Consider the following 13,192-nt stretch of genomic DNA (forward strand, 5'->3'; position numbering starts at 1 on the left):
GAACAGGGCTGTCAGGGGGAGGGCAGCTCCATCCTGGGCCCTGCTCTCTCTGGATACTTCCTCTACCCACCTCTTCCTTGTTCCTGTCCACAGATGGCTCTTCTGCCCATTCCTGGCCTCCCTGGCTTCTCCCTCAGCTCCAGATGCTGAGGTCCAGCTCCCCACACCCAAACCCCTGGAAATGGAATATGGCCCCTCTTGGGTCAAGTGTGCATGGCTGGTCCAAAGAGTGGAGTGGTAGAAGGGTCCAGTGATGTGGTAGAATCATAGCCACCAGACCCCTGATCTTATCAGAGGGAAAGAGAAGTGGACTTGGGGAGGGGAAGGACCCCTCAAATGTCTCCAGCGGAGTTGGCGGCTCCTTCCTTCCCCAGCCTTCTCCTGATACTTGGGTTCCCCTCCTGGTTCCCTGAACAGCACAGACAAGGAGGATTAGACATGAGAAATGTATTGAGGGAGAGGCCTGTAGGGGAAGATGGGAGGGGCACTGGACAAGGCTGGTCCTTTCGGGGCCAACAGGTGTCTATCTTCGTCATCTCCGGCTGCAATAACAGGATACCATAGACTGGGGGGGAGGGGGCTTAAATAGTAGTCATTTATTTCTTGTAGCTCTGGAGCCTGGGAAGTCTAAGATCAAGGTTCCAGAGATTCTATGTCTGGCAAGAGCCTTCTTCCTGGTTTGCAGACAGCCATGGGGAGAGAGAGATCATCTCTCAGGTGTCCCTTCCTTTTTTTTTTTTCCAATTTTTTTTTTAAGTTTTATTTAAGTAATCTCTACACCCTATGTAGGGCTCAAACTCACGACCTCGAGATTAAGAGTCGCATGCTCCTCTGACTGAGCCTGCCAGGCGCCCCCCTCAGGTGTCCCTTCTTAAAGGGCAGTAATCCCACTCAAGAGGGCTCCACCCTCATGATCTTCCAAAGGCCCCGCCACCAAATACCATCACAATGGGGGTTAGGGCTTTAACGCACGAATTTCAGGAGTACGTATTCAGTCCATGACAGCACCCTGGAAGCAAAGTCAGAAGAGGAGTCTCCCATGTCTCAGGAGCTCCCCTGCGGTGCTCGGTCACTGGCTGGGGCGTCTGAGGGTGGCATGGACACTTTGGATGTGGTGGTGGATTGGGAGCACAGCTGCTGGGGTTGTAAGTCGATTACTCTTCCCCAGTAGGAGAGCTGAGAGGCACAAGTTCAAAGGCCAACACCCAACCACTTCTTTAGTTTAAAAATGCAAAAATTCCTTTGCTTGAAGGCTGTACAAAAACAGAAGGCAAGCTAGGTTTGGCGGGTAGGCCATATTTTGCCGATCCCTGGTTTAAATTGCAGGTTAAGTTTTCTGTTGCTTGCAGTTGAAATCCTCCTAACTTCCACAAGAGGCAAGTATGGTTGACTCCAGAATGCTGACTTAAGGTTGCTTGTCCTTCTAATTCCCAGTGTAAATTAGGACTTGATGCTCAGGCTTACAAATCTGCAGACCATACTTTACTTCTTGCGTGTATAAGCTGGTAACTTAAGGATAAAGTAGCAGGTGTGGAGTGAGGGCAGGGCTTCTGTAATAGACCTGTGAGGACAAAGATACCCTTATAGTTTAACAAGTCACAGGAGAGTCCCTAGCAAGAATCAAAGATCTGTCTGTGAGGTACTTCCCCACTACCCCAGTCCCCAGCACAGCAGAGGGGTCCCTTACTCTTGCCTCCAACACACATACACTCCTAAGTGAGGAGATGGAGCTGAGAATGGTTGAAAAACAACCTTCACGGGCGCCTGGGTGGCTCAGTTGGTTAAGCGACTGCCTTCGGCTCAGGTCATGATCCTGGAGTCCCAGGATCGAGTCCTGCATCGGGCTCCTTGCTCGGCAGGGAGTCTGCTTCTCCCTCTGACCCTCCCCCCTCTCATGCTCTCTCTCTCTCTCTATCTCATTCTCTCTCAAATAAATAAATAAAAGAAAAAAAAAAAAGAAAAACAACCTTCACAGAGGTGGAGATCAAGTTGGACTCAAGGAGATGGGGCTTTGAGAAAAAAAGAGGTAAAGAGAATTAAAGAAACTGGTAGGAGGGAGGGAGAGTAAGAGACAGAGACAGAGGGAGGGAGTGACACACAGAGAGAGACACTGTGGACGAGACGGTGTGGGCCACCCCCAAGGTCTAGGGCAGGGCCCAGGGCCCACGGGAGATCTCAGAGACAAGTTGGAAAGACCAGAGGAGACCTTTCCGAATCTCCAGCTCCTGGAAGACTCTGCACGAGCTGAACTAGATCACTGGACCCTGCAGGGAAGGACAATGGAACATTTTCCACGATCCTGCATGGCTTTCCCAAGCTCAATTGTTCTGCCCTGGACTGGACTGCCCCACACCTCCTGGGGAGCAAGGGTGATGCTGGGGTTACCCAGGTGGTTGGAAAAGCCATTTGTCCACATGCAGTCTTTGACAAGACTAAGGGAGCTCTGCAGTTTAATTGTGGAAAAGCTTAAGAGCTCAAGGTCCAGTGCACATGATGGGATAGAAAATTTTCCTTATTGGAAAGAAGAGGTGCAGGACAAAATGCTGGAATGCATGTGAGTCACACACCACAGAGTGGCCAGTCCTGCTCCCTGTCCCTGTTGGACTCTGTGTTCCTGGCTGGTTCCTCCTTATTTGGGGATCTGCCTCCCAGAGGAAGTGTCTGGACCCTGGGATTTGCAGAACAGACTGCTATTTCGACTTTAGGTCTTTTTTAAGACAAAAGGTCCACTTGTTACCTCAGCAAAGATCCGTGTCTCATGACATGCAATATTTACTGATTTACTTTGTCAGAATCCTACTCCGCCGTGCGTTCTCTGTGGTTCTACTGCATGAGAAGGTAGTGTTGGGAGGGGCTCTGCACAGCTATTAATACCCCGTGAGTCACTCCAACGGTGCCATTTGAAATGGTGTCCCTTCACTTTCTGTTGAGGGGGAAGAGAAAATAGTTCTAACATATGGCAACCGTATTTTCCCATATTCCAGGTCTATTCTAATATTTCCAATGGTAACTTTTGGGTTAGGAACATTTTCTCTCACAGACAAATACTATCATTTAGAACAGAGATTAACTCACTCAGAAGCTCAGGAGATTTCTGATCGAGACACTTTTCCCTGAAAGTCTGGAAACGGGGTGCTGATTAACACCAGAAGTGCATGGTGAGAAAAGCAGTGTATTTGTCAAGATTGTAAAGGGGAAAGCCCTGGATTCGTGCCCATCTGTGGGGGCCCTAATCTGGTTTTACCCACCCAGCCCTAATCTTTTCTTGGGCTTGTCTGATGTATTAATCAGGGTTCTTGGATGACAAGCGGAAATAAAAACCCAATGTAGGGGGCACCTGGGTGGCTCAGTCGTTAAGCGTCTGCCTTCGGCTCAGGTCATGATTCCAGGTCCTGGGATCAAGCCCCGCATCGGGTTCCCTGCTCGGCAGGAAGCCTGCTTCTCCCTCTCCCGCTCCCCCTGCTTGTGTTCCCTCTCTCACTGTGTCTCTCTGTCAAATAAATAAATAAAATCTTTAAAAACAAACAAACAAACAATGTAGGGGCACCTGGGTGGCTCAGTCAGTTAAGTATCCAATTCTTGATATCGGCTCAGGTCAAAATGATCTTGGGGTCATGAGGTCGAGCGCCGAATTGGGCTCTGCACTGGGCATGGAGCCTGCTTGGGATTCTCTCTCTCCCTCTCCCTCTGCCTCCCTGCTTGCACACTCCCTCTCTCTCTCTCTCTCTCTGGAAAAAAAAATTTTTAAACAAAACAATGTAAACCAGCTTTAGTGAAATGTAGTAATGTATTGGTTCAAGTAACCAGACTGGGAGGAGAATAGGGCCGGGTTAGTTTCAGGAATGGCTGGAATCAGGGACTCCAATGCCATCGAGACCCTCGGTTTCTCATCTCTTCTTCTCCTTGTGTGATTGCCCCGTTTTCTTTTCAGACCAAACTTTTCATGAGACATGGGAGGGGACATGGCAACCAGTGGAACCCAATGCATATCCTCAGACTTCCTACCCAAAGGACAAAAGAACCCCTCCCCTCTCTTCCAGACCCAGTTTAAAAGTTCCTGTGCAGAACAGTGATTGGCAAGGGTTTCTATGCTCATTCCTGGGGCCAATTTGTGGCATGAAGGGACAGGGAAATGCCATGAATGTAGTCAGGAGGGCAGAATCTGTTCATAAAAGAATAGGGGGCTGGGCTGTCTGAACAGAAGTTGTGTCCTATGTCTCCCTTCTTCTGAGAACTGTCCCTTCCCTTCCATCTTGGGGGAACCATCCTGGAAGGCTGATGCTGCCCCTTTGCCCCACCGATTGTTGGACATGGGCATCTGCTAGCCCACCAGCGTCTGCTCCCAGGAGTTTAGAACTGGGGCTCGGAGGTGCCAGAGCAGTCTGTGGCTTGCTTGTACTGACAGGCCCTTAGAGGGGCCACGTCTTCACCATCTGGGTGGGAGGACTGAGAAACAAAAGAAGCCCAGCCGCCAGACAAGAGGAAAAGGAAGCAGAAACTTATGGAGGGAAGTAGATGCCAAGGGCTGAGCATTCTGATGGGATTTGCATCCTGGTTCCACTGATTCCTGGTGTCCAGCCACATCCCCACCCACTGCCAGCTCTATGCAACGCCCTGGATCTGCATATTCCCCCCCTCCCTTAAGGAAGCTCAAATTGCACTTTATTTATTTATTTATTTATTTATTTATTTATTTATTTATTTATTTATTTGACAGAGACAGAGACAGCGAGAGCAGGAACACAAGCAGGGGGGAGTGGGAGAGGGAGAAGCAGGCTTCCTGTGGAGCAGGGAGCCCAATATGGGGCTCAATCCCAGGACCCTGGGATCATGACCTGAGCTGAAGGCAGACGCTTAACGACTGAGCCACCCAGGTGCCCCAAATTGCATTTCTATTGCTTGTCATTAAAAGCATTCTGGGGTACCTGGATGGCTCAGTCGGTTAAGTGTCCGACTCTTGGTTTCGGCTCAGGTCGTGATCTCAGAGTCCTTGAATCAAGCCCCGCCTTGGACTCCACGCTCAGCAGGGAGCCTGCTTGAGGATTCTCTCTCCCTTTTTCCTCTGCCCCTCCCCTCCTCTAAAATACATAAATAAATCTTAAAAAAAAAAAAATGTCTTCTGATACTCTATTCATCCTAAAAAAACAGCCACAACCCTAATGTGCTGACACGCAGCACGGCAGCATGGTTAAATGGGGGGCGGGGGTGGGGGGAGGGAGCTGTTTGTTCTGGTGTTAAGGTGTCCGTTTTCCTCGAACGAATCCGAGCTCTGCCTCTTCCTAACTCCATGACATGCACAAGCTACTTGACCTCTGTATGTCAGTTTCAACCCTGTAAAAGGAAAGATTAACAGCACCTGCTTCGTGTAGGGTGAGAAAGAAAGAAGTTAAACCAGGTAGAACCCAGTCCCTGGTGTGTAGAAATCACTCAATAAAGTTTGGCTGTTATTCACAGCAGGAGATGGCAGGAGTGTCTGGGAGAAATTTAAACGTCTGGGTGGCTCAGTGTTAAATGTCTGCCTTCAGCTCAGGTCATGACCCCAGGGTCCTGGGATCAAGCCCTGCATTGGGCTCCCTGCTCTGCCGGGAGTCTGCTTCTCCCTCTCCCACTCCCCCTGCTTGTGTTCCCTCTCTCGCTGTGTCTCTCTCTGTCAAATAAATAAATAAAATCTTAAAAAAAAAAAAAAGATCAAAGAAGCAAACCAAGGGAGCTAACTCCCCACAAACACACTCTCCAGCCAGGGCTCATACTCCCAGCTTGTTAGATGTGCCATGCCGAACCCTCCAGCCACCGTTCCAGTACTTGGCTGCCAATATAGAGGAGGGATAACAAGGACTTCCTCTAGGAAAATAGAGCTTTGCTATAAAGCTTGTGTTGGGCTACAAGGCTAATACCTACCTCAAACACTGTCATTGTTAAAATATGAAATCTCATTTTTACTTTATATTCCTTAAATAGTGCACATTCAGATCTCCCTTCCTGAAAAGTGAGCTCTGTGATCAGGATCCAAGCCTGGGCCATCTGTCTTCCACATAGGGCTCACCCCTGTGCCAGACCCACACTAGGACCCAACTGTTTACACTTGCTGATTGAAAGATAAAGGGAAATCAGAAAGACCTAAAGGGGAAGGACCAGAGTAAACAGGACAGTTGTCTGAAAGTTGGACTTGGAGTCCACCGAATTGGAGCATGTTATGTTAAATCTGGTTATACTTTGTTTCAGTGATACTAAACTTTGCACAAAGAAAGTTCTTTGTTGAGTGATGCTTCTTGCATTCCTCTGTGAGCAAATCTGCACTGCTTAACACACTATTACAAGAATGTTGGGATATTTTACTTACACCTTACATCCATTAGAGGCAGTCAAAATCCATTTCATAGATGTTGCTTTCCAGCAAAGCATGCTGAATCCTTTAAACACTCATTACTAACCAGAGCAAAACCAGAAACTTTTCTCTTAAGCCTCATTATCTGTCTCCAGAATAGTCAGACAACCTCATTTCCTCCTCCTTCCTATTACTCATCCCCATCCAACCATTCCCGTCAAGGTCCTGGGAGTACACCTGAGGCCTCCACATCAGACGTTGCTCTTCACCAGGATGCCTTCCCTTTTGTCTAATTTAGGAATTAACTACATATCATTTCAAATTATTCTCTGTTTTAAGTATTCTAGTCGAGCCAAACTGTAGTATCAGCTGGAAGAGACCTGACGATGGAGTACAGTGGGTAAGGGCTGCTAGAGTCAGGAGCCTGTGTGTGAGCCCAGGTCTTGCCACCGACTAGCTAGGTGTCCTCAAGCAAGTTATTTAGCCTCTCCGTGCTTCAGGTTCCTTATCTGTAAATAAGGATGAAGATGGTAACAGTAGCTAACAATAACCTTACCAAGTAGGGTTGTTAGGATGAAAAGAATTACAATGTGTGAGGTAGTCAGAAGAGTTCATGGGCTAGAACACTCTGGAAGTTTTTGTGCTTATTAGTTATCTTCCACAGAGCTCAGCACCCAGATGAATAAATGGTTTTATAAGTACATGTTCTTTTTAAAAAATATTTTATTTATTTGGCAGAGAGAGACACAGTGAGAGAGGGAACACAAGCAGGAGGAGTGGGAGAGGGAGAAGCAGGCTTCCCGCAGAGCAGGGAGCCCGATGCGGGACTCTATCCCAGGACCCTGGGATCATGACCCGAGCCGGAGGCAGACACTTAATAACTGAGCCACCCAGGCGCCCCAGTACATGTTCATTTTTATAACTTTTTCTTGCATATGTAGTACAAATGTAATGGGTAATAATTAGAAAACATATAAGATATAGAAAAAACATAATAAAATATGAACATGAGTCAACTATACTCAAATTAAAACAAAAACACATCAGCAATGCCACTGCCCAGAGTTAATACTATCAGTATTTTCATATATTCCATTCATTGATTAAACAGCATTTACTGGGGCACTTGGGTGGCTCAGTGGGTTGAGCATCCAACTCGGTTTTGGCTCAGGTCATGATCTTAGAGTCCTGGGATCAAGCCCCCTGTCGGGCTCTGTGCTCTGCAGAGTCTGCTTCAGATTCTCTCCCCCTCTCCCTCTCATTCATTCTCTCAAATAAATAAATAAATAAATAAATAAATAAATAAATAAAATCTTTTAAAAAAAGTAAACAGCATTTCCTGAGCACCTAATATACAACAAGCTTCATGCTCTCACTGGCTATGATGTTGAGCAAAAAGAGACACAGCTCCTGCCTCACAGAGTTTACCATCTGGTGTGGGGAGACACACCTTCATCAAGTAATGATATAAGTACGCAAAGCCGCAACCGTGATTATTGCTATGTAGGAGAGGTACATGTGTAGGAGGGAGACCTGACCTAGTTGTGAAGGTCTTTTACTGAAGATTGTGAGGCAGTGATTACTGAGTTGAGAATTAATGCATAGGAATGAACTCGAAGTCAGAAGGGAAGAATGTGCACAGCAGAAGCACAATAAATCCAAACGTCCTCCTGTGGGAGGGAGTACGGTGGGTGGAAGGGAGTAAAAGGGTCCGAGGTGGCTGCAGCATACTAGATAAAGCTGGTGGCTTAGGGAGAGGGCACGCTTAGCAGAACTTAGTACCCTTAGTTTAGAAATCGTATTCTCTATTCATCTGACAAATTTTGCCTATGAGGATCCAAGGATGCACTTCTTTTACATAAATTAGATTTACACCATACACTGTTTTTATTAGGAGCATTTTTTTGAACAATAAATATACTGTAATTTAATCTATCTCTTATTGTTGAAAATACAGTTTCCAACTTTCCACTATTATGAACAATGCTGTGACAGACGTTCTTGTATGTGGACATTTGTCCAAATATTTAACACAAATTTCTGCAAGTGGAATCGCTGATTCTGCAAATTTGTTAGTATGTTTTAGGCATAATCTTGTCTAGAAAATCAGCACGTTCAACTGTCAAGATTTAATGCTATGTGACGCTATGGTCTTTTGAGGTTGGTACCACTGTTATATGTGGGGGCATTTCTGGTGACATTCAGAAAACTGCTCTCTCATTTTCTTCAGTGTGTGAGAAAGTCCCTCCTATTTCTGATTCTTCCTAGTCTTTCCCACAAATTCAGATCACTCAGTACTGACTGCCAATGAAGTGTCTCTAACTACAGCTCTAGAAGCCTGACTAACCTCCTCCCTGGCTCCACAGGAGAGGAAAGCCTTTTTTATCTGCCTCTGAAGGAGCTTCCACTGGACTTGAACCACACTGGAAGAGGAGCCAGGCTCTGATATTCCTTTCATCTCCTCTGGCCTCCTGCTTCGCCCAGTTCCATTTTCATGGGTAAGTTCACCAACTTGTTAAAGGTAAATGGAACTCAGATGATTCTATTACAGACCATTTCCATTCTACTGAGTTGACAAATGCCATCTTCTCAAGAGTCTATCTCCCATGGACCACCTTCAGTATCCACTAGCAAACTGTCCTTTTACTCTTTCAAAGTCCTGTTCATGTCCCCACCCTTAGATGACCTCCTAAGAACCCATTTACTGTTAGGCAATAATTTCTAGGTTTCTAATTATTAACATAGCCAATCTGTTCACATTTTTCTTTAACTGTTCTTTGCATTCCATCTCTTCATTGTAAAAAACCTGTTCCCAAGGGCAATGGGACACTCTTGCCAAAGAATAAAGCAGCCAGACATTTGGATAGGAAGATACCGGGGGTCCAGGTGAAGTGAGGCTTGCAATGCACCAGGCACAGCGCTCACTGCATTACATAGGTTATTCCTTCTAATCCTCACGGCAACCCTGAAGAGGGCATCATTAGGGTCCCCGTTTTACAGATTAGGAAATTGAGGCTTTGCAAGACTGCCACTCATCTAGGGTCATCCAGTTACTGTGTGGGGAGTGGCCCCCACTTCTGCTTGTAAAGTGAGGCGATACAGAAAAGAAAGGCAGGCCAAAGAATACATAGAGCGGGGGAAGGCAGCGAGGAAACGTAAACTGACAGGCGGCTCCTTCCCCGTCCCCTTCTCGCGAACAGCCGAGGCTCCGGCGTAGCCCGCACGCCTCCCAGCGGCTGCCTCTCTAACCCCTGCGCTTCCGGCCTCGGGAGAGCGTCATTAGCCAGCGCCTTGCGCCGCCACCGGGCACGCGCGTGCGTGCGGCGTAAGACGTCGGGGGAGGAGGCGGGTTTTCCGGCCCTGACCAAAACCCTTTCCGGCAGGAGCCGGAAGACCGTCCCGGACGGCGCTGGGGGCGGCCTGTGCGTGGAAGTGAGCTCTGGGCCGCCGGCCTCCCGGCGTCCGCTGGTCGCCTATGCTGCGGCCCGCGGCCGCCAGCCCCTCCTCGGATTGGCGGCGCTAAGGCGCCGGGGCAGCGCGCGAAATGTCGTCGGGCCTCCGCGCCGCCGACTTCCCCCGTTGGAAGCGCCACATTTCGGAGGAGCTGAGGCGGCGGGACCGGCTGCAGCGGCAGGCATTCGAGGAGATCATCCTGCAGTGTGAGCGGCGGGCGGGCCCGGGGGCCGGGCGGGCTGGCGGGTGGGCCCCGCTGCAGCGCGCTGGGCGCCAGCAGGAGCCGTTGGCCGAGCCTTGGCGTCGCCCGCGCGCCTTGCGGCGGCCCCACAAATCCTGCCTTTTTTGGGGGTCTTACCCTCTTTGACTTTAGAGGGTTTTGCCTACTAGATTGTGTGTTCTTCGTGGGCAGGCACCGTTCGTGCTTGTGCTTGTTATCCCAGCATCAGTGCTTGTGCGCTTGAATAAGCTCCAGAAACGTCCAGTTCTGGGCCTCGTGTTATTGAAACGGCCACAGACTGCACGCATTAACTCGCGTACTTAACACTGTTCTCTGAGTGTAATGAAATGCTCAGCTTTTGATTCCTCAGACCTCTCGTTTTTACTCCATCTTGGTGTTCTTTAACTGGTACACATTTTGAGTCCCACTGGTTGGTTGGGACATCGTTACTGGGAACTTCAATATGAAAGAGGTTTTCTCCTCTCCCCACCCCTGTCTGCAGTTTGAATGCAAAAGTGTTCGTGCCCTTAGATGAGTCCTCATGAGCATTTCCTTGCCCCCTCCCCAATTTTACGTAACTAATGAACGGCACATTTGGGGAGAGAAATGGGCTTTCTTCGGTCCTTCGGTACCGTCTGCCCCTCGAAGTAAGCCTGACAAAAGTCTGGAGTTAATGTTGATGATGAGATTCAAAGTAATAGTCGCCTGTTAATGAATTCTGATTGTGCTAAATCCGTGGTTCCCAAACTGATGTGCACATTAGTACCACCTGGATCTTTTAAAAAATTAAAAAGCCCAGACCAATTAAATTGCAGTAAGTAAGGGTGGGACACGGGTATGAGTGTTTTTTGATGCTCTCCAAGTATTTTTTTTTTTTTCCCCAAAGATTTTATTCATTTATTTGACAGAGAGATAGAGAGCACAAGTAGGCAGAGGGAGAGGGAGAAGCAGGCTCCCCGCTGAGCAGGGAGCCCGACACAGGGCTCGATCCCAGGACCCTGGGACCATGACCTGAGCCAAAGGCAGCCGCTCAACCGACTGAGCCACCCAGGCGCCCCTCTCTAAGTATTTCAAATGTGCAGAGTGGTTTGAGTGCTTTGGTAAATATGCGGCGTGTGTTATTTTTTATCTTCTCGAAAATTCTGTGAAGCGGGTCCTGTTGCCTTTCTTACACATGAGGAAACTGATGCTGAGCGAGATTAAGACTTCTTTGGGTAGGCAAAACAGATTCGTGTTGGAGCCTGGATTTGAACACAGACTTGATGGCTCCTAACTTTTGCATTTTGTTTTTCTCACTGGGGTTCCGAAGAAATGACCCTTTCTTGCTTTCACTGAACCCACCCTCTTAAAAAGATGGGAAGAAAAGCGAGGTGATGTACCTCTGTTGTGCTAATTCCTTGTACTCTAAGAGATCCTCACAGCCAGAAGCACAGAAAGCCCCTCCCACTCAAACGTGATGCCCACATGGGTTACATAAATTCAGGTGGTCAGGTGTTTATTGGGTGCTTTGTCTTAAAAGCTGAAATACACTTACAGTCACATTGGGCTGGAGGTCTGACTCCACATCTTACTGATCTTTTCACTTACCTTTCTGAGTCTGGTTTGCTGCTTCTATAAAAGGGGCGGAGCTTGCCCTGCCTGCTTCGTAAAAACTGTGTATAAGTGCTCTGAAAGCCATTTACGAAATAGTCTATAAACAGAAATTGCTGTAATTGCATTGACAGAGATTGAATGGTTTTTCTGCATTGAAAATAGTCATTTTGATGGGAGGGGGGAGGATGTAGGAGAAAGATCAGAAGATGATCATCCTGGAGAGGGAACACATCATTAAACAGCTGTGATAAATAGTGCATGCCTGAGGGGTTAGGAGCCCAGACTGATATGAGAGGCGGTTAGGGGGCTGGAAAGCAAGACAACCTTTGCCTATTAAAGAGTTTTTTTCTTTAGGTCAGCGATTGACATTTGGGGGGTCACTTCCATTTTGCCTGTGGAACACCTTCACTCCTCTCCTCTTGCCTTCCCAGGCCAGTCAAGTTCAAGTTCAGCCCCTGCCTCTGAACCTAAAGAGAAAGCTGAAAAGAGACTGTAAGGACAGGTGGCAGCTTCCCTTCAGCTAGATCCTTCTTTTTAGTGAGAGGGACTTTAAGGGAGGGTCCCTCTTGAATACCTCCTGTTGAAAGACCTAATATCACAGGGCGCCCAGCTCTGGTGTGACATTTTGAAGATCTTATTAGAACCCTCTGATGTGAGTGAACACCCAGGGTTGGAACCATACTGTTCTGCTGAACTGCTTGATTAAAATAATCTAAATCAAGAATATTTCTGTTTCTTCCCAGGAGTTCCATTTCCATATTTAAAAGAGAAGTGAGACTCAAGACTCTTTAAGAAGAAAGATAAACCCTTCCAACAGCAATATTCACTAGCATAAACCCTATCAAAATTTTGTTCTAGAGCAGTTCTAATCTCAGACTTTTAGGATTTGTGACAGTCCCCATCAAATGTAGCTGTTCAACAAGTTTCCCATGATCAATCTCTTATTTTGCTTAGTGCCCCCTCCCACCTTGCCAGTTCCTGTGTGACTGTCATTCCTAACTACTTGTACTTTGAATTCCTGCACCATGTTTCCTGTCACATTTGTTACTTTCAGAAAGAAAATTCATATTCTTCCTTAGGTTCTCCACTCTTGTGTTCTTTGACAATTAGCATCTTCCAGCCAGTCGCCTGAGCAAGGAACTTCAGAATAATCTTTGACTTCTTACTAGTAAATGTCTGTTTATGTCACTGCCTGCTTTTAAAATCTTTTATTTTACCATTGCCACTAAGAAAAGGTCTGAATTTTTCATTCTGCTCTTTCATGTGTTGGTTCCAACTTTAGTTTCTATCCACTTGCGAGATAACTGCTAGCCCTCCTGCCTGGACTCTGTCATCTTCACCTGTAAAACCATCCAAGCATATGAATAAAGATTACTTTTTTGTTTTGTTTTTTGACTCCTGAGATAAACATAGGTAAGTGCGGGACATTCTTGTAGGGATGTTTCCACAGGTTCCTTTGGCTGGCCCATTCGTGCTTAGGCCAAGAAACTTCGAAGGAGTGTATGTTCCTGGGTTTTGGACAGTTGCTACAATTGCTGTCAAAGGGCAGCACCTGGTACTTTGACACCTAATGAAAGTGAAACCTACCCAGCTGTCCCCTG

At 47.3% G+C, this 13,192-nt stretch overlaps 1 protein-coding gene across 6 annotated transcripts in view; it reads left to right on the plus strand.

The window, feature by feature from the left end:
* Positions 1-9,696: 9,696 nt before the first annotated feature.
* The window catches only part of ATG16L1 (autophagy related 16 like 1), a 37,450-nt gene continuing 33,954 nt past the window's right edge, over positions 9,697-13,192 (plus strand). For 4 of the 6 annotated variants that reach the window (XR_010410350.1, XM_045867708.3, XM_064587277.1 and 1 more), the window contains exon 1: positions 9,697-9,984. Coding sequence is in view for 5 of the 6 variants with exons in the window: in XM_045867708.3 (XP_045723664.1) it covers positions 9,870-9,984 (115 nt within the window). In the remaining variant the exon portion in view is untranslated. The remainder of the gene's footprint in view (positions 9,985-13,192) is intronic. The other 2 variants (XM_045867709.3, XM_045867710.3) reach the window with 1 other exon arrangement.

Source organism: Mirounga angustirostris, unplaced genomic scaffold, assembly GCF_029215605.1.
Source record: "Mirounga angustirostris isolate CCGP_5_RB_7025 unplaced genomic scaffold, mMirAng1.0.hap1 SCAF_3, whole genome shotgun sequence".
NCBI classification, from domain to species: domain Eukaryota; kingdom Metazoa; phylum Chordata; class Mammalia; order Carnivora; family Phocidae; genus Mirounga; species Mirounga angustirostris.